This window comes from Ovis canadensis, chromosome 1 (genome assembly GCF_042477335.2).
Source record: "Ovis canadensis isolate MfBH-ARS-UI-01 breed Bighorn chromosome 1, ARS-UI_OviCan_v2, whole genome shotgun sequence".
NCBI lineage: Eukaryota > Metazoa > Chordata > Mammalia > Artiodactyla > Bovidae > Ovis > Ovis canadensis.
Genome location: NC_091245.1, coordinates 205482865 through 205508227, shown reverse-complemented (window position 1 = coordinate 205508227; position 25363 = coordinate 205482865). Strand labels below are relative to the sequence as shown.

General features: G+C 36.7%; 1 protein-coding gene across 7 annotated transcripts in view; it reads left to right on the top strand.

Moving 5' to 3' along the window:
• The window catches only part of VPS8 (VPS8 subunit of CORVET complex), a 395845-nt gene that overhangs the window by 204370 nt on the left and 166112 nt on the right, over nucleotides 1–25363 (top strand). For all 7 annotated transcript variants that reach the window (XM_069558731.1, XM_069558750.1, XM_069558751.1 and 4 more), the window contains 5 exons: nucleotides 1425–1514; nucleotides 4861–4912; nucleotides 18267–18309; nucleotides 19731–19803; nucleotides 20083–20202. In XM_069558731.1, the coding sequence (XP_069414832.1) occupies nucleotides 1425–1514; nucleotides 4861–4912; nucleotides 18267–18309; nucleotides 19731–19803; nucleotides 20083–20202 (378 nt within the window). The remainder of the gene's footprint in view (nucleotides 1–1424; nucleotides 1515–4860; nucleotides 4913–18266; nucleotides 18310–19730; nucleotides 19804–20082; nucleotides 20203–25363) is intronic.

Genomic DNA, 25363 nt, shown 5'->3' with positions numbered 1-25363 from the left:
TGCTATTCTTTGGAACTCTGCATTCAGATGCTTTTCGCTCTTGCTTTTCGCTTCTCTTCTTTTCACAGCTATTTGTAAGGCCTCCCCAGGCATCCATTTTGCTTTTTTGCATTTCTTTTCCATGGGGATGGTCTTGTTCCCTGTCTCCTGTACAATGTCATGAAGCTCCGTCCATATTTCATCAGGCACTCTATCAGATCTAGTCCCTTAAATCTATTTCTCACTTCCACTGTATCATCCCAGAGTTTGCTCAAACTTACGTCCATTGAATCAGTGATGCCACCCAACTTTCTCATCCTTTGTTGCCCCTTCTCCTCTAGTCTTCAGTCTTTCCTAGCATCATGGTCTTTTTCATTGAGTTGGCTCTTCATATCAGGTGGCCAAAGTATTGGAACTTCAGCATCATTCCTTCCAGTGAATATTCAGGGTTGTTTTCCTTTAGGATTGACTTGTTTGATCTCCTTGCTGTCCAAGGGACTCTCAAAAGTCTTCTCCAGCACCACATTTTGAAGGCATCAATTCTTTGGCACTCAGCCTTTTTTATTGTCCAGCTCTCACATCCATACGTAACTACTGGGAAACCATAGCTTTGACCATATGGACCTTTGACGACAAAGTAATGTCTCTGCTTTTTAATATGCTGTCTAGGTTTATCATAGCTTTTCTTTGAAGAAGCAAACGTCTTTTAATATCATGCATTCGTTAGGTCCTCTGAACCTCTTTGGCTGTCCCTTAGCATTTTCCTTTTTTGACCTCTGCTCTTCTACTTCAGTCTTCTCCTGTCACTCAGTACTATAATTTAGCTCTCATAGGAACAGAGTATGATGTTCTCCATACTTCAAGTCAGGGCTTTACAGGTGACTTAAATATTGCTCCTTCAGGGATGACCTTCTGAATACACCAGACCAAGACAGGTTCCTTAGACTTACCACATTTGTAAATGAACTATTTGCGTAATTGAGTATCTTCCCCAAATCATAATTCACATACTATTTTGTGCCCCTTCTCTTGGTGAGTGTCCAGGATGAATGGAAGTGCTGTCAGGGTAGAGACTAGATCTGGATTTGTCTTACGTATTATCCCAATGCTGAGGAGAGGAACTGAATATAAAAGTTGAGTAAATATTTGTAGAACTAGAGACCAGAGGTAGAATGGATATGGAAAGGGGGAGGATAGAGAAATAAAATCATATATTAGAGGATGTTTAAAAGTATCTATTATACTATTTAAAGTAACATTGAACCTACAACAGCTCTTACCCTGGCATTGTGTTTGAGTACTTTAATTTCAGATTTTTTTTCAGAGAAGGAAAAAGAAAAATTAGGAAAGGGAATTAAAAATCTTCCCCATAATTAAAGCTTTGAGGAAAATAATTGGTGAGACTTACTAAATTGTATGGACCAAGCAACATTTCCTTTTTACAGATAGTTCTCATGTGTTGGGAAAATCGACTATATGATGCTATGATCTATGTCTACAACAGAGGCATGAATGAATTTATTAGTCCAATGGAGGTAAGATTCTTCCTAATTTGTACACATATTTAATATTATCTATTAATGTTTTTTCCCTTCTCTCCATTTGCTTTGAATAGTTTGTTTTCATCCACTCACTTTAAATTGTCTTGTAGGTTTATTAGACTTGCACCCATTGTTGTTCAGGACTTTAGATAGTCTTTATAGTTTTATACCTTCATATACCTACATGCCATTGCATTCTTTTTATCTGCATAAGTAGGTGTTTAAATCCCAGGGAACAATAAATAAAAGCCTGTGAGACTCTAAGTTTTTTTTCTAAAAAACTTTCATATTATTGTAGCTTTTCCAAAAGTTATAAGAAATTTAGTCTATACTATGGAATAATTATTTATTATTTACCAATGAATAATTATTCAATTATATAACAGAGTAATACTCTTATTACTCTATATGGAGTAATGGTACTATTGAGTAATGCTGTTTTGTAGCTATCTTCTGCTAGGGGGAACTCCTAAAAATGGTGAGAAGTCATTATTTGTTAATAGCTAAGTTGCTTTTCCCATTTCAGAATTTTCTAGCATTCATTAGAATTTCTTATTATCCTTACCATTAGAAAAGAGCACCTAAAAAGCACTTGGGTTTATTTTTAAAAGAAACAAACCTGTCTCCATCATGTTAGTTCCTTTAAATTTGAAGACAGAATTAAGGGTTATGGACTGTGGGTATGTCGGGAAGATCCCCTGGAAGAGGAAATGGTAACCTACTCCAATATCCTTGCCTGAAGAATGCCATGGACAGAGGAGCCTGGTGGGCTGCGGTCCATAGGGTCTCAAAGAGTCAGACACGACTGAAGTGACTTAGCACGCATGTACTGCCCTGCCAGCCCACTGTGTTATTACAGTGACTGCATTACCTGGATCAGAAGATCCAGGCGTCTCTTGAAGGCGTCCAGCCAACATTTTTGCATATTTAATGAACATCCGAAAGCATTTACAGTATTATTTAAGTCAGCAGTCATTCCATGATATTTCAGATTTCTTTTCACTTGGAAGGTGAATATCCCTTTAGTTCTTAACTCCTTAAGTTTTGTGTACTTCTTTTCTCTTGGTCATTTTCCAGATGAGTGTCACAGCCTTCCCGCACTGGTTTTGATTTTGATTGTGTTTCAAATAAGTATTCTTAACATTTGAACACCTCTCAGCTGCCTCTTCAGTGAGGTCCATGACCTCTGTGCATGCAAAAATGTTCTCCATTTTTAAACCACAATTAAACTATTAAACCACAATTAGGAATAATTAATGCAGTGTCTAGTTTCTCTCAAAATAATCCCTGTAAACAGATTCTGATTTGATGCATTCTATGTTGATAAAAATGGTTGTGGGGTTTTGTTATTGCTGCTTTTGAAGTTTTTGTTTTGTGTGGATTTTTTATTGCTCAGAATCTGGTTTGTATTTATAGCTATGCATCTCAGATGGAACACTTTACTGTTGAGGTTGCCTTGTTTTTTGTTAAGTAGTTTTCAAGTTTAATGACTTTCAGCAGGAGCTTGGTGTTTGTTATTAAATAGTTATTTGGAAATTTTAGCAGTGGGAAGTTAGAGGCATCCTGTGATTGCCCTTTTATAATTCTCTGCCTGTAAAGAAATCATTATTCAGTGTTTAAAGTTTAGTTATTTCAGTTTAAAGAGGTCCAAATTAAAAGAATCTGAAAAAGAATAGATATATGTATATGTATAACTAAATCACTTTTCTGTACACCTGAAACTAACACTGTTGTTGCCACTCGTTCCGGGAAGCAAACTCACTCAGAAGGACAGTGCAGATAGTGGAGTGCAGTTTATTACACCAGTAGGCCCAAGGCAGAGTCTCCTCTTAGCCAAGGACCCCGACCGACTTTTTTTGTGAAAACCTTATATACATTAAGTGTAGTGCTTAAGCCCACATCCCCAAATTCCTTAAACCTAGACTGGAAAGTGTTAAAGGGAGATACAGTCAGGTTACAGCCATGATTCATAATCAGAAGGGTCAGCTAGTTATACCTTGTAGCCTGCACCAATGGGCACCATAAAGATTACAAAGGTGATTGACTACATAGGGGATTATTACATTCTTTCTGGCAACAGGAAATCTTGGTTTGGAATCTGGTGTTTATCATGTCCAGGAGGCCAGTTTGGGCTGTAGGTATGTTATCCCCTTGGCTACCAGGCACATAAGTCCAAAGCTCACTGAAAGTGCAAGATGGAGTTTCCTTCTTTTTTCAAGATGAGTCAGCTCAGCATGTTCCTCCCTCAACACAACATTGTAAATCAACTATACGCTAATGTGAACTAAAAACTTAAAAAAAAGAGGAACTGTATTGCCTTTTGAAATTTTCTAGTTTTTCTAGAATGACAGTGTCATCATATTTGAGTTGATTACCATAGTCTCTGAAATCTTTCCTTAGTTCTAGTTTTGGCTGCTTCTGATATAATAGTGCCTTGTGTTGGGAGGGAAAACTTTTCCTCTACCATCTGAAATCTGAATGGTGGGGAGAAGACTGTGAATTAGCTGACAATGAACAGACTGACAGGGGAAAAGGTTTCTTCACACTTGTACTGGGAGAACTCAGAAATGAGTGAATCACTACACAGCCAGAGGGAGAGGCTTATCTACCAGTTTAATGAAACTTAGGGTGTGAGGGGGGAGGGATTTAGGTTTCCTTGGAAAATATGAAGAGCTTTATTGGGCTTTTGGGTACTAATGAATAGTTGGATTTGCCCCCACTTCCCAGTGCTAAAGGCCTGTCCTCTCCCAAAACAGTGAACTCCCTCCCAGGAAGGCCAGCGTAGTTTTGCCATTAATCTTGTATTTTCATAGGCTCTGCTTCCATTTCGACGTCTTTTTCTGTGGCTGCTGATTGTTCACATGTTTTCAGCTTACAGTAATCTTACTGTTTTGGTGGGCTGCTAATCCTTTGATTTGCTTAGTATTTTTTTTTAATGTTTTTTTTTTTTTTAAATTTTAAAATCTTTAATTCTTACATGCGTTCCCAAACATGAACCCCCCTCCCACCTCCCTCCCCATAACATCTCTCTGGGTCATCCCCATAAAGCTCTTTTAGGAGTCTAAGGATAGCTTATATTAGAAATAATGCTCTCAACAAAGACTTTTTTTCTAACTGGTATTTGTTAAATGGTTTCTTTCAGTGAGGAATATGACAGCAATGATTATTTCTTAGTGATCCTACTGAAACAGTTTATGTCCACATTAAAAGTTTTTATATTTAATCTTAATAGCAAATGACTAATCCAGTCAGGGAAAGGTGATTATAGCATAAGATTTTAATTATTTTTTGAAATATTTTTTTAAAGATGATGTTGATTGTTCTATTAATTTTCATGCAGAAACTTTTCAGAGTCATTGCACCTCCTTTGAATGCAGGAAAGACGCTAACAGGTATTAATTTTCTAAGCCTTAATGTTTTTCTCTTTTTTGTGTTTAAAAACATTATTTAAATAACGTAGATTTCACCAATTTTATGTGTACAGTGTGAATTTTGATAATTGTACATGGTCATGTAACAACTGACATATTCAAATTGTAGAAGGAGCTGTATAATCCCACACTACAAGGTTCCCTTCTGTCCCTTGTACTCGACTCCCCACCGTCCCATCCCCTGGCAGTTCTGACCTATGGCTTTTACTGTGCTTTTTTTTTTGTTTTAACTACTGTTCATGTGAATAGAAGTACATAGTATTTAGTTTCGGTGTTTTATTTATTTCACTTTAGCACAGTGTATTTGAGACTCACCCATGTTGTTGCATATATGATTTTGTTCCCTTTAGTTGCTGAAAATGGTGATCCATGGGTTGGGTATACTGTCACTGGTTTATCTACTCATCCGTTGAAGGACCCAGTTGCTTCTGTTTTGGAGCTATCATAAGTAATGCTGCTCCATTTGTGAATGAGTTTTGTTATGTTTTTAATTAAACTTTTTATTATGAGGAAATTGTAGATTCACATGCAATTGTATGAAATGACACAGAGATCCTGCATACTGTTCACCCATTTTCCCTCAGTGGCAACATCTTACAAAACTAAAGCAGAGTATCACAACCAAATATTCACATTGATCACAGTACAGAACAGTTTCATCACCACAGGTATCCCTTATGTTGTTCTTATCCCCCATTCCTGACCCATAGCTGTGAATAAGTTTTCTTGGGCATATGTTCATTCTTCTTGGACAACTATCTAGAATTAAAATGGATGGATTGTATAGTAAATATATGTTTTACTTTCTGAAGTATTGCTGTTTGGTTTTTCAAAATGAGTATACCGTTTTACATTCCCATCAGCAGTATAAGAGATTTCTGATAGCTCCATATCTTTGCAAACGCTTGGTATTGTCAGTCTTTTAAAATATTTAGCCATTCTAAGTGGGTGGATAATGGTATCTCATTGTGGTTTAAATTTTTATTTCCCTCATGGTTAGTGATGTTCAGCATCTTTTCATGTGCTTTTGCCCATTCACTGATTTTTTTTTGTATGAATCATCCATTTAAATCTTTTAGCACTTTCTAGAAAGGTAGAGAAGAGATGTTACTTGACTTCATATTATTGAATTCTGGGTGTGTGAAATCTCCATCAGAGCCTTTTAGAGTCCTTGTGTAGTCTGGATACAAGGCCTTTTTAAACATGGGTTTCACAAAATCTTGTGCCCAGTCTGTTGCTTACTGTTTTGTTTTCTTAACCATGTTTCAAAGAACAAAAGTTTTCAGTCTTCATGAGGTCCATTTTATTTATTTTGTTTTTCTTTAGTTTTCGACTTTTGGTGTTCTGTTTAAGAAATCTTTGTCCAACTCAGCATCATAAAGATTTTATCTTTTGTTTGCTTCTAGAGCTTCCCTGGTGGCTCAGAGGTGAAAGCATCTGCCTGGAATGTGGGAGACCTGGGTTCAATCCCTGGGTCAGGAAGATCCCCTGGAGAAGGAAATGGCAACCCACTCCAGTACTCTTGCCTGGAGAATCCCATGGAGGGAGAAGCCTGGTAGGCTACAGTCCATGGGGTTGCAAAGAGTCGGACACGACTGAGCGACTTCAGTAGAGATATAATAGTTTTAGTATTTATGTTCGGTTTTGTAATACATTTTGAGTTAGCTTTCATATATGATGCAAGGTGAAGTTCAGGGACTTTTCCCTCTATAGTTATCAGTTCCTCTACCATGTTTTGAAAAAGATTATCTTGTTTCTATTGAATTATCTGTACATTTTTTTTAGAAAAAAATTTTTTTTTGCAAAAAATTGATTTTTGTCAAAAGTCAACTGACTGTATGAGTTTATTTCCAAACTTCTTGTTACATTCCATTGGCCTGTATGTCAGTGCTTAGTTGCTTCAGTTGTGTCCAACTCTGCGACCCTATGGACTGTAGCCCACCAGGCTCCTCTGTCCGTGGGATTCCTCCAGGCAAGAATACTGGAGTGGGTTGCCATGTCCTCCTCCAGCGGATCTTCTCGACCGAGGGATCGAACTCGTGTCTCTTACCTCTCCTGCATTGGCAGGCAGGCTCTTAACCACTAGTGCCACCTGAGAAGCCCAATGCCAATAATATACTGTCTTGATTATAACTTTGTAGTAGGTCTTAAGATCAGGTATCTTTACTCTTCCAGCTTTATTCTTTTTCAGAATAAAAGGCCCTTTGCCTTCCTGAATGACCTTTAAAATCCGCTTATCAGTTTCTTTTAAAAAGCTTACTTGAATTTTGTTTGGGATTGCATTGATTCTATAGGTTAGTTTTGGGGCAGAGGGGATTGCCATCTTAATGTAGAGTCTTCTAACCTATGGATATATATTTTCCATTTATTTTGGTCTTTTAAAATCAGTTTGTTTTCTCAACTTCTGCAGAAAGACAGCTGAGACTTTGATAAAGATTGCTTTGAATTGATAGATCAATTTGGAGAGAAGATTGCTTTGAATTGATAGATCAGTTTGGGGAGTGTTGCTATTTTAGCATTATTAGTCTTCCAGTTCCATGAACACAGTCTATCTTTCCATTTGTTTGGTCTTCTTTAATTTCTTTCAGTGTTGCGGTTTTCAGTGTACAAGTCATATACTTCTTCTTTTGCTGAATCTATTCCTAGTTTATTTAGTTTGATGCCATTATAAATGGATTTTTAAAAAATTTCATTTTCAGAATGTTCATTGGCAGTGTATAGAAATAAAATTAATTTTTTGTTTTTTTGGCTAAACCAGCAGCTTGCAGGATCTGAATTTCCCAACTAGGATTTGAACCCCAGCCCCAGAAGTGAGTGTTGAGTCCTAACAATTGGACCACCAGGGTATTTGCAGTAAAGTTGATTTTTATATTGATCTTGTATCTGCATCCTTCATTCACCAGTTCTAATTTTTAAAATGGATTCTTTGGAATTTTTCAGCTATATGATCATGTCATCTGTTAATAAAGTTAATTTTACTTCTTCCTTTCTGATCTGAATTCCTTTTATTTTTCTTCCCTAATTGATCTGTCTAGAACCTCCAATACAGTGTTGAGCAGAAGTGGCAAGAATGGACATCCTTAGCTTTTTTCTGCCTACGGGGGAAGCATTCAGTTTTTTACCATTAACTTCAGTTCAGTTCAGTCGCTCAGTCATGTCTGACTCTGTGCAACCCCGTGAACTGCAGCATGCCAGGCCTCCCTGTCCATCACCAGCTCCCAGAGTTTACCCATGTCCATCGAGTTGGTGATGCCATCCAACCATCTCATCCTCTGTCATCCCCTTCTCCTCCTGCCCTCAATCTTTCCCCAAATCAGGGTCTTTTCAAATGAGTCAGCTCTTTGCATCAGGTGGCCAAATTATTGGAGTTTCAGCTTCAACATCAGTCCTTCCAGTGAACACCCAGGACTGACCTCCTTTAGGATGACTGGTTGGATCTCCTTGCAGTCCAAAGGACTCTCAAGAGTCTTCTCCAACACCGCAGTTCAAAAGCACCAATTCTTCGGCGCTCGGCTTTCTTTATAGTCCAACTTTCACATCGATACATGACTACTGGAAATATCATAACCTTGACTAGACAGACCTGTGTTGACAAAGTAATGTCTCTGCTTTTTAATATTCTGTCTAGGCTGGTCATAACTTTCCTTCCAAGGAGTAAGCGTCTTTTAATTTCATGGCTGCAGTCACCATCTGCAGTGATTTTGGAGTTCCCCCAAAATGAAGTCAGCCACTGTTTCCACTGTTTCCCCATCTATCTGCCATGAAGTGAGGGGACCAGATACCATGAATATGATGTTAATTGTCGGTTTTTCATAGATGGCCTTATCGTTTTGAGAAAATTGCCTTCTGTTCCTAATTTGAGTGTTTTTAACATGGAATGGTTGGATTTTATCAAATGCTTTTTTCTGCATCTGTGAAGATAATCTTGTGGATTTTATCCTTTATTTTATTGATATGGTTTATAAACTTGATTCATTTTTATATGTTAAGTCAGTCTTATGTTCTTGGAGTAAATCTCCCTTGGTCACAATATAATTGTTTTTACATGTTTTAAGATTGAGTTTGCTAAATTTTTCTGATAATTTTTTATGGCTGTCTTCATAAAAGATATTGTTGTATAATTTTCTTTTCATATCTTTTCTTTTTTGTTCTTAGTATCAAGTATATTTGATATCTTGGTATACTTGCTCATGAAATTGTTGGGAAGTGTTCACTCTTCTGTCTTTTGGAAGAGGTTTTGAAGGATTGGTGTTAATTCTTTAAATATGTGGTAGAATTCATTAATAAAACCATGTGAGCCTGGAATATTTTTTGTTGGAAGTTTTTAAATTACTAGTTCAGTCTCTGCTTGTTAAGTCTGTTCAGATTATTCGTTTCTTCTTGAATCAGTTTTGGTAGTTTTTATGTTTCTAGGAATGTGTCCATTTAATCTGTTACCATATAATGGTTATGGTATTCTCTTATAATTCTGTTTTTATAAGGTTTATAGTGATGTCTCTTATTACTAATATTTGTAATTTGAGTCTTCTTTCTTCTTGATCTGTTTAGCTAAAGGTTTGTCAATTTTATTGTTTTTTTTCCCCAAAGAACTAATTTTGATCTTAGTGGTATTATTTTTCTTTGCTCTTTAATTTATTTCTGCTTAGCCTTTATTATTTACTTCTTCTTGCCTTGGGTTTTTTTTTTTTAGTTTCTTGAGGTGAAGGTCTAGATTATTGATTTGAACTCTTTCTTCCTTTTTTTTTAAAAATAGGTGTTTATAGCTGCAGATATCTCTAAGCAGTGCTTTGGCTGTGTTCCATAAGTTGTGTCTGTTGTATCTTTATTTTCATTCATCTTGAAGTATTTTCTAATTTGCCTTGCTGCTGCTGCTGCTGCTAAGTCGCTTCAGTCGTGTTCAGCTCTGTGCAACCCCATAGATGGCAGCCCACCAGGCTCCCCTGTCCCTGGGATTCTCCAGGCAAGAACACTGGAGTGGGTTGCTATTTCCTTCTCCAATAATTTGCCTTGAGATATTGGTATTTAGAAGTATGTTGTTTAATTTCCACATATTTTTGGATTTTTCACATTTCCTTCCGATACTGATTTCTCACTTCTTTCCATTGTACTTAGAGAACATACTTTGTATGGTTTCTATTTTTTTCATTTATTGAAACTTATAGCCTAATATATGGCCTATTCTGGAGAATATCCCAAGTGCACTTGAAAATAATGAATGTGTTTTGTTGTTGAGTAGAATGTTCCATAGATGTCTGTTAGATTTAGTTGGCTTATAGTTTTGTTCAAGACTTCTATTTCCTGTTCATCTTCCTCTAATTGTTCTATCCATTATTGAAAAATGAGTATTGAGGTATCTAAATGTTATTGTTGAAATATCTATTTCTTATTTTAGGTCTGTCAGCTTTTATTTTATTTTGGAGTTCTGATGCTGCAGTAGACACTTTACAATTCTGCCTTATTAGCGTTTACTTCCTGCTTGTGCAGATCCTCAAAGTCAGGCATAGGTTGTAAGTCTTTTCAGGTCTTTCCTGCATGTGTCCACAGCCCTTTACCTGTACATGTTCATGTCCTTCTAGAGTTCCAGAAATATTTTGAAAATTTTAAAAGCCCCTGAAGACCTCCATTCTCCAGTTTTTCCTTTTAAATTTTCTGGTGGGTCTTTAATCAGTTCCTTCTGGTGCACTACCTCTGGTACCTGTAAAGTTAAATATCCCTTGAGGATAGTGCTGTTTGCTTTGAGTAAGCTCTGAGTCAGGACAGAAAAAGATAAGCCCTAGAATGCAGCTTTTAAGTGAGCTGCCAAATAGGTTAAACAGTGATAGTTCTCTAAGGGATGGGCTTTCGGGGCACTCCAAACCCATTTTGCCCCCTTGAATGGTTGCATGGGTGCTGGTTTTCACAGCTCCCACAGTCGCAAGACTGTTTGTTGGTTTCAAAGCTATGGTGAAGCTGGGAAAAAGCGAGTGGGACTAGGTAATGTTAAACCACTGTGAAGCTCACTGTTCTTACTGACATTCAGGCATTTTCCTTGAATTAAATATTCCTAGGATTATTGGAAGCCTTAAGTAATTTCGAGAGTTCTGGGAAAGTTGATTTTGATCATATCTGCCAGTGTTCTCTTTGGTTTCATGGAGGAGCAGATTATTGGAGGTTCTCCCTCCATCATCTTATAGGTCAGTCCCTCTGGCTTTTGTTTTTGTTGGGTTTGGCCTTTTTCCTATCCGTCCTTGTCCTTGGATGGTTTCTGTTCTTCCTTCAGATTCACTCTCTTTCATGTCAACTCAGCTGTTAAATCCATTGTGAATATTTATCTTCCATGATCATATTTTATAGTTGTGTAATTTTCACTAGGTTCTTTTTTATTGCTTCTGTCTCTCTCCAGCATCTCTTCATTTATCTGTTCAGATTTTCATGTGATGAAACATATTTTGTTTTGTTTCATTGAGGATAAATATAATAGTTGATTTAAAATTCTTATCAGTTCTAACATTTTGTTCATTTCAGATTTGGGCTTGATTTTCTTTTCCCTTAAGAAAAACATAATATGTTTTATTTTCTTGTTTCATCACATGAAATATGATGAAATATTTTAGATTGTATCCTGAATATTTGAATGTTACATTATGGAGATTCTGGATTCTGTTATTTTTTCCACCAGTAATTTTTTCTTATTGTCTTATCAGGTAATTTTCTTGGTTGGGCTTGAATTGCAAACTCTTGTTTCTGTTGTGGCTCCAGTCCCTTCTCAAAAGGTCCTGTGTCCTTAGCTGGTTTGCTTTGATTCTGTTCCATCTGTGTGGTTTAAGGGTCAGTCAATAATGAAGGTAATCAAGTTTGAAGATCCTCTTTCTGGCTTACTTTTTTATAAGATTCTGCCAGTCTGTTGACTGTTCACATCACCTAACTTCTTGAGCTCCCCAACCAGAAAGATTGCTGGTTTCCCCACGTGAGCCCCCAGCTGCTACTATGCTTGGCACACAGACTGCACTTGGTCTCAGACTGCAAACCTCCAGTGATGGTAATTTACTTGTGCACGTCCCTGTCTCCTCTCCTCTGAGCACACGAACTCCACACTGAAACCAACTACTCTAGGACCTTCAGGGGTGAACTCTTGTCTTGGTTCTGACTTTTTCTTTCTGGATGAGCTGCTCTGACTGTTGTTCATATACAGCAGCTTAGGGATCAGTCACTAATATGGGTAGGTAGTTTGAAGATCCCCTCTTCGACTCTTTCTATTTTGAGATTTCACTAGTCTCTTCTGCATTCACGGTTTCCTTCACTTTTCTGGTCCCTTCTCCCAGAAAGATTAGTTTTCTTTCTGTTACAGCCTCTGTGTGCAGTTACTGTGTGGGTGCCAGTCTGTCCTGTTCCCAGAGAATGTGAACTTCCCACCAGATTTGTCTACTACTTCTGTTCCCTTTTCAGTATCTTCAGGTAGCTTTTCATATCATGTCTAGGTTTTGTAGTTTTTTCTTTCTGTAAGGACAGGAACAGGGAAGATCATTTGGTAGAGTCTTAATCCCTCTTTATTCTTAGTCCCTTTTCAGTAGCCCTGAAACTAATCCTTTTGAAACAAACTTGAATATTACCTTTCATGTATATATGTAGCAAAAATGAAAGCAGAATATAAAAAACTCCATGTTCTGGTTCATAAAGCACAACAAATTTAAAAGAATAGAAATCATATAAATCCTACTCTCAGACCATAATGGAATTAAACTAGAAAATACTAAGAGAAAGAAAGCTGCTGCTGCTGCTAAGTCACTTCAGTTGTGTCCGACTCTGCGTGACCCCAGAGATGGCAGCCTACCAGGCTCCCCTGTCCCTGGGATTCTCCAGGCAAGAACACTGGACTGGGTTGCCATTTCCTTCTCCAATGCATGAAAGTGAAAAGTGAAAGTGAAGTCGCTCAGCCGTGTCTGTTTCTTAGCGACCCCATGGACTGCAGCCTACCAGGCTCCTCTGTCCATTGGATTTTCTAGGCAAGAGTACTGGAGTGGGTTGCCATTTCCTTCTCCAGAAAGAAAGCTGGGAAGTCTCCAAATACTTGGAGATTAAACAACACACTTCTAATACATGGACAAAGGAGAAATCTCAAGAGAAATTTAACAGTATTTTGAAATAAATGAAAATACTTAAAAAATTTGTGAGATGCAGCTAATGCAGAGCTTCAAGAGAAATTTATAACACTGAATGCATATATTAGAGAAGAAGAAAAATCTAAAATCAATACTCTTAAGCTTCTACCTTAGGAATTTAGAAAAAGAACAAATTAAATCAAAGTGAGCAAAAGAAAAGTAATGAAAATTAGAAGAGAAATTAATAAAACTGAAAATAAGAAATCAGTTGAGAAAATTGTTTATGTGTGTGTGTGTGTGTGGGGGGGGGGGTGTTGGTGAAAACCAAAAGCTTTTTCTTTGAAAAGATCAATAAAATCTGAGCCTCTAGCCAGGCTAGCTTGGATAAGAAGGAGAAAAGACACAAAATTACTAATGTCAGAAATGGAAGAAGGGATAGTTGTCCAGATCCTATGGGCATTAGAAGAGTAATAATAAAAGAGTATTATGGATAATTCTATGCTCATAAGTTTGATAACCCTAATGAAACAGGCCAATTTTTTGAAAGATAAACTCACACAAGAAGAAATAGATAATCTGAATAAGCCTATACCTATTAAAGAAATTGAGCCAGTAATTAATAACCTTCTAAAACAGAAAACGCTAGGTCCAGTGTGTTTCACTGATGAATTTTGCTAAACTTAAATTTAAGGGAGAAACTATACCAATTGTCTACAATCTCTCAGAAGACGGAACTCCGGGAATATTATCTAGCTTTTTCTATGATGCCTGATACCAAAACCAAGACATTGTAAGGAAATAAAACTTACAGACCAGTATCTCTCATGAATATAAAAACAAAAATTCTCAACAAAATATTAGCAAATTGAATCTGTCAAGTTATAAAAAGAATTATACACCACAACCAAGTGAGGTTTATCCCAGGTGTGCAAGGCTGCTTCAACATTTGAAAGTCAAGAATGAGAGAAGAAAAATCACATGATCATATCAGTAGATGCTGAAAAAGCATTTAACAAAGTTCCACTTCTATTCATGATAAAAACTCTCAGCAAATTAGGAATAGAGAAAAACTTGTGGAACTTGATAAAGAACATCTACAAAATACCTACAGCTAATGTCATATTTATTGGTGAGACACTTAGTGGTGAGGAGCAAGGCAAGGATGTCCTTTTCTTACCACTGCTTTTCAACATCATACTGAAAGTCTTAGCTAGTGCAGAAAGATAAGAAAAGGAAATAAAAGGTATATGGATTGGGAAGGAAGAAATAAAACTGTTTACAGGTAACATGATCATTTATGTAGAAAGTCGGAAAGAATTGACCCCCAAACTCCTGGAACTGATTAGCAGTTGTTGCAAGTTTGCAGATACAAAGTTAATATACAAAAGGCAGTCACTTTACTATATACCTGTGAACAAGTGGGATTCGAAAATAAAAGCACACTGCCATTTATCCATTCAGTTCAGTCACTCAGTCGTGTCAGACTCGTTGCCTCCCCATGGGCTGCAGCAAGCCAGGCTTCCCTGTCCATCACTAACTCCCAGAGCTTGCTCAGATTCATGTCCATCAAGTTGGTGATGCCATCCAACCATCTCATCTTCTGTTGTCCCCTTCTCCTCCTGCCTTCAACCTTTCCCAGCATCAGGGTGTTTTCCACTGAGTCAGTTCTTCGCATCTGGTGGCCAAAGTATTGGAGGTTCAGCATCAGTCCTTCCAGTCAATATTCAGGACTGATTTCCTTTAGGATAGACTGGTTTGATCTCCTTGCAGTCCAAGGGACACTCAAGAATCTTCTCCAGCACCACAGTTCAAAAGCATCAATTCTTCGGCACTCAGCTTTCTTTATAGTCCAACTCTCACATCCATACATGACTACTGGAAAAACCATAGCTTTGACTAGACAGACCTTTGTTGACAAAGTAATATCTCTGCTTTTTAATATGCTGTCTAGGTTGGTCATAACTTTTCTTTCAAGGAGCAAGGGTCTTTTTAATTTCATTGTATTACATGGTATAAATACCATTTATATTAGTACGCTTATGTATAAATCTGACAAAGTATGTACAAGATCTAAATGAGGACAACTACGAAACTCTGATGAAAGATATCAAGGAACTCAATAAATGGATAGATATTCTGTGTTCATAGATAGGAAGACTCAATGTTGTCATGATGTCATTTTGTACCAAACTGATCTATAGGTTCAGTGCAATCCCAATCAAAATCCCAGCAAGTTATTTTTTGGATATTAATAGTCTTATTCTGAAATGTATATGGAGAAGCAAAAGACTCAGGATAGTTAAAACAGTATTGAGAGAGAAGAACAATGTTGGAGGACTGACACGACCTAACTTTCAGATTTAATGTAAACCTAGCTCAGAGGGTAAAGTGTCTACCTGCAGTGCAGGAGACCCAGGTTTGATCCCTGGGTCAGGAAGATCTGCTGGAGAAGGAAATGGCAACCCACTCCAGTACTCTTGCCTAGAAAATCCCATGGATCCAGAAGCCTGATAGGCTATAGTCCATGGTGTCGCAAAGAGTCGGACACGCCTGAGCAACTTCAGTTTCACTATAATCAAGACAATGTGGTGTTGGCAAAAGAATAAAAAAATATATCGGTAGAACAAAATAGCTCAGAAATAGACTCTCTAAGCATAGTTGACTGATCTTTGAAGAAGCTTTTGGTGTAAAGATAGTCTTTTCAACAAATGATGGGGGAAAAACTGCATATCCACCTGCAAAGTGACAGCTTTTTAACATGCTGTCTAGGTTGGTCATAGCTTTTCTTCCAAGGAGCAAATGTGAATCTAGTGAATCTAGACACAGACCTTACACCTGTCACAAAAATTAACTCACAGTGGACCACAGACGTAATTGGAAAATGCAAAACTGTAAAATATCTAGAAGACAACACAGGCAGTAATTTAGTTGACTGTAGTCATGGTAATGAATTTTTAGATACAGCACTATCCATGAAAGAAAGATTATTATCCATGAAAGAAGTAATTGATAAGCTGTGCTTCTTTAAAAGTAAAAACTTCTGCTCTGCAAATGACCACATCAGGAGAATGAGAAGGTAATCCAGACTGGGAGAAAATATTTGCAAAAGACTCTTATCCAAAATATATAAATAACTCTTAAAACTTGACAATAAGAAAATGAATAATGCAATTAAACAATAAACAATGCAATTAAACAATGAACAAAGACTTGAACAGACATCTCAAAGAAGATACGCAGATGGCAAGTAAACATACTGAAAGATGTTCCGCACCGTTAGGGAATTACAGATTAAAACAGCAATGGGATGCCAGCACACACCCCCATTAGAATGGCTGAAATCTGAAACACCAACACCACCAAATGCTGGCTAGGATGTGGAGCAATAGAAACTCTCATTTATTGCTGGTGGAAATGCAAAATGGTATTGCCAGTGTGGAAGACAATTTGGCAATTGCTTATAAAACTAAACATGCTTTTACTGTATGATCCAGCAACTGCACTCCTTTACCCAAAGGAGTTGAAAATCTGTCTCCACAAAGGCGTCACAACAAACGTGGATAGTAGCTCTCTTCATAACTGCCTAAACTTGGAAGCAACCAAGATGTTCTTTAGTAGGTAAATGAGTGAATAAACTTTGTACATCCATACAATGAAATATCGTCAAGTACCAAAAATAAATGAGCTATCAAGCCATGAAAAGATGTGGGGGAAAATGAAATGCATTACTGAGTGAAAGAAGCCAGTCTGAAAAGGCGACGACTTAGGATTCCAATTATATGACATGATGCAAAAGGCAAAACTATGGAGACAATAAAAGAATCAGCGTTTGTTAGGGGTTAAAGGGAATGGAGGGACAAATAGGTAGAGTAGAGGATTTTTAGGGCAGTGAAACTCTTCTGTGATATTATAATGGTGGATATATGTTAGTATACATTTGTCAAAACCCATAGAGTGTACAGGGCTTCCCTGGTAGCTCAGATGGTAAAGAATCTGCCTGCAATGCAGGAGACCCAGGTTCGTTCCCTGAGTCAGGAAGGTCGCATGGAGAAGGGAATGGGCAATCCACTCCAGTATTCTTGCCTGGAGAATTCCATGGGCAGACCATGGGGTCGCAAAGAGTTGAACACAACTGAGCGAATGACACACTGTAGAGTGTACAGCAGCAAAAGTGAGCCTTGATGTGAACTGTGGACTTAGGCGGTAATGATACGCTAATGTTTGTTCATTGATGACAAGGTCTCACTGGTGCAGGGTGTTGGTAGTGGTGGAGGTTGTGTGGTGTAGGAATGAGGGATATACAAGAAATCTCTATACCTCCATCTCAATTTTGCTGTAACATGATTAAAACTTCTCTACAAAAGTAAAAGTTTATTGATTGGAAAAAATGTTTGGAATTGAAGCAGAATCTAATTATTCATGTAATTTTGAACAATTCAAGTTTATTTGCAAGTACAACAACACAGACTTGGAGTCTTTATAAAGGATTATTGATTAAGATATGTATACTTGCTTGCATTATTCCAGTATTCTTGTCAAAAATTTCAGTTCATCAGTATTACCAACCGTAAATTCCTACCAGCCATAAGGATTGCTGATCACTTCACCCCTTCTTGATGCTCTTATACTATTCTTTGTTAACTTTGATCTTTTGGCCTAAAACTTGGTCTAATTATGTTTCCAGTTTCTTTTAACCAAGAAATAAATTTATACTACCAGATGACAGAATGTTAAATCTTAGACATAACTTTAGGATACAAAAGGTCATAAAGAGTGTTTAGTCTTCAGTTTCTTAAACATTTGTGAACAATGACCTTTCTAGCCTAGAATATTGTAGGTAGTAAGAGTCCATGTTACAAATGAGAAGGCATTATAATTATACCTTAATATTAATTAGTTAATCTGTCAAATCATTGCCTGTTCAACACTTTTCTTGGCCCAAGCTATTAGTTACGCCAACAATACATAGATCCCTATACAAGGTTTACAGCTTTTATTGTATGTGTACCCTTGAATGACTGACTGATTTTGTGTCTGTGAAAAGAATCTATTAGAAATTCTAAAAAAAAAAAAGTATTAATTAAAGTGGTCTTATCTCACTTTTCTATTGTTTGGGAGTAAACCTAGAGCACCTTAAATGCCAAAGTTTTGTTGTTGTTGTTAGTTGTTTCCACATAAAGATTATACTTCTGAAAAGCTTTTGAGAGAGAATTGCTAAAGATACTTTTCTATTTTAGATGAGCAAGTTGTTATGGGCAACAAGCTTCTTGTATATATTAGGTAAGAGATTTTTAATTTATTTATGTGTGTATGCTTCTTTTAAAAAACGTCTCCTATATTCTCAGAGGTACTGTCATCTCTTAATCTGTATAGTGCTTTCATTTTTCAGCATTCTTTCATGTATAGCCGTGCTTCTGAACAATCAGTAATTCTGTCCCCCACCCTTGCTCTCCTCTGCCATGTATTTGCAATGTCTAAAGACATTTTGCTTTGTCACAGCTGGGGTCAGGAGAGATGCCACTGGCATTTAATGCATAGAGGCCAGGGATGCTGCTTAGCATTCTGCAGTGAACAGGATAGTGCCCACAGCAAAGAATACCGAAATATCAGTAGGGCAGAGGTTGAGAAATCTTGATACAGAGTATTTTACTTTTACTTCCAAGTCTATGGGATATGTTTTTGTCCATATTTTATGTATAAGGGCAAGAAATTAGTTTGCATCATGAACAAAGTTAGTGACTGAAGTAAGCAGAAATGTTTATCTGTTTATTCCTGGATCAGAGTTCTTCTGATAGACTATGCAAGCTCAGAATTGTGTCCTAATAGAGCTTTTACATAAATAAGTGTCTGGCAGGTAGGCAGGAAGGTGGCAGAACCTGCTGGCACATTATTTTAGCTTCTGTATGCATCAGAATTATTAACTTTGAGACCTCTTTCACATTTGTTACCTCGATTCTTTAGTGTAGAAGAACATATGTAGCATTTGCCTTGCTCTTTATCATCTGCACTTTAAACTTTTTAGAATATGCTGGTATCCAGTTGTCTGTAACATTCAAAATTGATAACTACTTCAAAGAAGTTTAAAATTTACTCATCCCCACCCCCTGCCACCAAAATAAGGACATATTCAGAAGACAGTTTATAACTCAGCCCCCAGAGCTAGTCATTAGCCATTAGGAAGGTCTGGTTTAGAGGTAAAACCGTATAGTTAATTTCTCGTGAGATTCTAATTCTCCCCAAAGGCTTGTCCGATTACAAATATTTTTTAGCCTAGCTCATTTCTCATCTTTATTCACCAGTCTTAAAACCACTGGATTTAAAAGTCTCTGCGAACCTGAGGCTTTTACCTGTTAACAGTATAATGATGCTGTCAGATTCTTTCCAGATGTTGGGTGTGAAACTTTTAGGTAATCTGCCCTTATTCCTTCTTGTTCATTTAGTGCAGCTTGGGTTTTTCTTAGGAAAAATAAAAAGAAACGAAAATCATTACTCAGTCACAGGATGTGTTATTTCACCACCACCTTCTGTTACCCATGTTTTCTGAACTGGTTATCATCTCAATCTGAATTTGGACCTGACCTAACTGACAAGAGCTGAGCCTGCTTAAACATCAGACTAGTATCTTAGGTTTGAGAACAGTGTGTTCCCAGGAAGTTAGCCCATTAAGAGTCACCAAATCCGCTCAATTTCTTCTCTTCTAGCTGTTGTCTAGCAGGTCGTGCCTATCCGCTGGGTGACATCCCTGAAGATCTTGTTCCCTTGGTTAAAAACCAGGTTGGTACATTTTCATAGCATTTTTACTCTCTTAAAATGCAGTAAAGACAAATTGTAATTGAGGGTTGCACATGGGTCCGGAGCTATCTGCTGTGACAGGAGAGAACCTGCACACCATCACTGGAGCCAGTAATTATAGCTGAGAGGTTAGAGAAGTTATAACCCAGTGGCAATTTAAACTAAATTCAACCTGGTTTTATTTTATACAAATGGGAATCATTGCTTCAGCAAGATACTTTGTGAGAAAAGAATCAAGTTTCTTTTTTTTTCAACTTGCAGGTGTTTGAATTTCTAATTCGCCTGCATTCAACAGAAGCTCCCCCTGAAGAAGAAATCTATCCCTATATTCGGACTTTGCTGCATTTCGACACACGAGAATTTCTAAATGTATTGGCGCTGGTAAGAAATACTGTGATTCTAAGGTATTCTTAAAAGGAGTTGGGGTGTTAATTAATAGAAAGATGAATAATAGTCCTTACACAGATACAATTTTTATGCTCTAGCAGTAAGTCAGGGTCTCAAATGTTTAATTTTGTTGTGCCATCCATAATTTCTAATTCTTTTTCTCCTTCCTACCCTTCCTTTCCTGCTTTCCTCCCCTCTCTTTCCTTTCTCCCTGAGTGTTTGTGTCTGTCTGTATGTCTCTTTCTGACACATCCTTATTAAAAAGTTAAAGCAGAGTTAGATGTGGTACATCCTTTATTTCGTAAATTGTTGTTGTTTGCATACTAAAGATGGCAGATTGCTCTGAATGACATGCGGTGATGATGATAGTAGAAGTAGCTAGAGTTGAAATGAAACGTGGAAGCTTCCTGCTGAAAAAAATATCCTTATACCTGTTTTTATTAAAGAGAGGTCTGGGTAAGCCAGATTCGCTGTGAAAATGCCCCCAGGGGAATAATTATATAAAACATGATACATCTTCCTAATTAAGCCATATTGTAGTTGCTTTTTTAAAAAGCTTTTGATAATGTGGACAGTGCTTATATTTTAGTATCTAGTGAAACAGCAGACTGACTAAAAAAAAATGTGAAGGAAATAGGAAGGAAATATATCTAAATGTTAATAGTGATTATATCTTTGAGATGAACTAAATTTATTTAATGAACACATAGTACTCTTAAGTTGAATAATACACTGTTAAATTTTTTAAAAGTGCCTGTGAGAAGATTGAGATTCCACTCATATCACGTTTTGCATTAGTTTAATTGGAAAATCTGATTTCAGAAGTAGTAACTTAAATAGCAGAGGAAGAAGGGAAAAGAAACTTAGAAAATGAAAGTCAAATCTAGTTGGTTTAGGAGACCTTAGACGTCCAGGATACAATGTAAGTGTACTTAGTGTCTGGCCTGGAGGAAAAAAGAAACAAGAAGTGGTAGGGCAGGGGTTCAGAAAGCGTCCTAGAGAGCAACAAAGAATTTTACCTAGTTTTCGTTTTTTAAAGTACTGTCGTGGCACTGAAGATCATTTGGGATTATGGTTATGTCTAAATTATGATATTGATATTGATAGCAAGACTGTGATAAAATCTCTGTCATTTACTTGACAAATATTTGCCAAGTATGTCAAACATACTGTACTGAGTGTGTGTGTACCCTGGGCTGACAGGATATAAACCTTGCCTTTGTGGAGGAAGAGGATCCAGCTTGTAGATTAGTAACTATAGCATGGTATAAAACATGTCACTGGAGATATGCAGGATGCTGTAAGAGCATTTAGTAGGGGGATCTAGTGGAAGGGTCAGGAAGGTGTCTTGGATGAAGTGATGTCGATGGTGAGTGTCACAGGATGTGTAGAAGTCTGGTTAAGGATAAGGAAAAGTATTTCAGGTCGAAGGACAGAGTATGTAGAAAGACCTGGAAATAAGATAGAGCAGTGTGTGTTAAGGTAATTGAAAAAAATTCAGTATGGCCACATCTTTAAGGAATTCTTCGGAGAGAAATCCAGAGAGGCAGGTAGAGACTGAGTTTTATTATCCATGGTAGGAAGTTTGGACTTAATAGCCACTGAAGCTTTTTGCCTTACTTAATTGCTCAGTCCTTCCAGCTCTTTGCGACCCCATGAACCGTAGCTCCTCTGTTCTTGGGGATTCGCTAGGTAAGAATACTGGAGTGTGTTGCCATGCCCTCCTCCTCCAGGGCATCTTCCCAACCCAGAGATTGGACCCAGTTCTCCCGGCGTTGCAGATAGATTCTTTACTGTCTGAATAGAAAAATGTCATAATTTGTAGTTTAGAAAAATTCCCTCTGATTGTTGAATGGAAAATGGATTGAAATAAGATAAGATTGGAGGCACGAAGATGTTAGCAAAATTTTGTGGTCATCCAGATAAAAGATAATGGCAGCTTGAATTAGGACAGTGACAGTGGGGGTTCTAAGACAAGAAAGGATTTGAAAGATATTTTAGGAGGTAAATCAGCCTAAAATTTAGAGTTTATTGTACAGTTCGATGTGAAAGGTAAGATGAATAGGGAAGCATCAAAGATTCCTACATTTTAGACCTTATGAACTGAATGTATAGTGGTTTATTTGTAGATTCAACAGGAAATCAGAGGAGAAACAGTTTTATTAGGAGATGGATGAGAGTGGGCATGCAGAGTAGTGGTGAGGTATGGTGGAGGTAGATAATTATTTCTTTTTTGGAGTTAATGAATTTGAAATGCCTAAAAGACAAGCAGAGGTTTACCTGTGTGTGTGCATCAAGGGTTGGCTGCATCCCTAAGTATTACAGCTGGAGAAATTGATAAGACATAGGATCCTAAACCCTGGATTCACTATCTATTTGTCTACTATAGTTGATTATTCCTGTGACCTTCCTAATTAATATGCTTTAATAAAAAGAACATTTTTAGGGAGGCACTAAAGAATTTAGATGACAGACTTTTAAATCATATTTTCTCACTTTTTAAAATGTAGGAATATTTTTTCAAGTGAAGTTTTTAACTTTAGCTTTATTAAGGTACAGTGTATACAAAATTCATCCCATTTCAAGAGAAGAGTTTGACAAGCATGCATGCATGCTAAGTCACTTTAGTTATGTCCGACTCTGTGCGACCCCATGGACGGCAGCCCACCAGGCTCCTCTGTCCACGGGATTCTCTGGGCAAGAATACTGGAGTGGGTTGCCATGTCCTTCTCCGTTGACAAGCGTATGCAGTCGTATAACTGCTACTGCAATCTAGATACAGAACAGGTGGTCACTTTTGCAGTTTTGTAGTGAGTCCCAATCCCAGCCCCTGGCAACTGCTGATCTGCTTTGGGAAACAGGGTTTCACCTTTCTAAAATGTCATTTAGAGAGAAACATAAACTTTGTGGTTTCTTTCACTTAAAATAATGCTTTTGAGACTTACCTGTACTGTTTCTTTTATCAGTAGGTTGTCCCTCTTTATGGCTATGTAATTTTTCAGTTTATGGATATACAGTTTGTTGATCCATTCACCAATAGTTGGTCTTTTTGATTGTTTCCAATTCAAGTTACTATGACTAAAGCTATCATGAATATTTACATATAAGCCTTTGTGTGGACATATATCTTTATTTCTCTTGAGTAAATACCAACTAATGAAACCACTGGGCCTTTTGTGAAGTGTATTGTTTTACTTCATAAAAAACTAACAAGACTTTTCTAAAGTGGTTCTGCCAGTTTTCGTTCCAGTAGGATATGAGAGTATCAGTTTCTTCATCTCTCCAAAACATTGTATGGTTCATCTTTTTGATTTGACCATTCTAGTAGATGTATGCTGGTATCTCATTGTGGTTTTATATTTCCCTCCTGACAACTGACATTAAACATCTTTTCATTAAAATATATTAGCAAAGAAGTTATGTTTACCACTCATATATTCTCCATCCACATATACACTATGGTGAAAATATCCACTCTTTGACCATTTTTCCCTATTTTTAAAAATTGTATTTGTTGTTTTGAGAATTTTTTTTTTTAGGTAAGTTTAAAAAAATGAGATTACATGAATTTAGCAGGTGTTTTCTCCCAGTCTGTTGTTTGTTTTTTCATTTTCCTAACACTGTGTTTTGAATAGCAGAAATTTTAAATGTTGATCAAGTCTAATTTATTAGTTTTGTTTTAGGAATCCTTCTGGGGCTGTAGCTATGAAATCTTTGCCTAACCCAAGGTCACAAAGATATTCTCTAGAAGTTTTATGGTTTTACCTTTAGAGCTGTGATCCGTTTTGAAGAAATTTTGGCCTGTGGTGCAAGGTTTAGATGCAAGGTCTTTTTTTCTTGTTCTTTTTTTTGCATTGAGATATCTAATTCTTATAGCATCATTTGACAAAAAGACTGTCCTTTCTCTACTGGATTGTCTTCGTACTTTGTCAAAGATACATCATCTATGTATACTGGGTCTATTTCAGAGCTCCATTCTATGCCCCTCGTCTCTTTGTCTGTCTTGATGCCGGTACCACACTGCCTTGATTACTGTAGCTTTATAATGAGTATGAAAATCATGTTATATCTTCCTACTCTTTTTCAAAATTACTTTGTATTTTGTAGTTTTGGGGTTGTTTTTGGCATTTCAATATGAATCTTAAGTTATCTTCTTAACTTCTACAGAAGCCTGCCTGAATTTTGATTAGGATTGTGTTTAGTATTTAGTCAATTTAAGAATTGACTTAGCAATACTAAATTTTGTGACCCATGAAAAGGTATACTGTTTCATTAATTTAGATTTTCTTCAATTTTTCTCAGAAAGATTTTGTAGTTTTCAATGTAGTTTTCTAAGTGATAGGATTCAATGTAATGTTTTCTCTACTATTATACAATTAAAATTTTTTGAAGTGAAATAATAGTTGCCTCCCATTTATCTTGCTCTTATATACTGCTATAAGGAATACTGGTGTCAACTTGACTTTTCTTAACTTTCCCAGAGACTTAATTTTTTCCTAGAGTACCAGAATACCTTTTTCCTTATATTAATATTTAAAGACTAATAGTTTAAGATAGTACTTAGAATTGACTATTTTCTGTCAGTTTTGCCATATATGTACTGTGGGCCTTTTCAATATGTGAATTTGAGTCTTTTTAGTTTAAAAAAGTTTTCTTGATTTACAGATTTAAATATTTTTTTCTGCTCCATTATTTTGTACTTCATCTTCAGAAACTTAGGTTATTTGTATATCTTCTTTGTCTTCTATATTTGTCACCTTTCTTTGGTCTTTTTTGTTTCCTTCTTTGTTTAAATTTCATTTTCTTGGTTCTTTTTATTTACGTTCTCTATTTCTGTTAACTATACTTTTGGTCATATCTGTTCTCCCTTTGGTAGCTTGTAATTCTGTCTTCATTTTTAAGATGACTTTTTTTTTTCCTTTCAGGTTTTTTTTTTTTTTCCCAAGTTCAGTTAGCTCTTATTTCACATTTTCCTACTCTTCATTTCTTTTCTGAATTCTTAAATTTCTGGTTTGTGATGTTCTTTCAAATCTGCAATTGTATGTTTAAATATATTTCATGTATGTTGAGATATTGTTTATAGTTTACTTCAGTTTTTTGGCTAGTTCTTATTTTTATTCTTGAGTGCCTTCACTTTCTGTTTTTTTTAGTCATT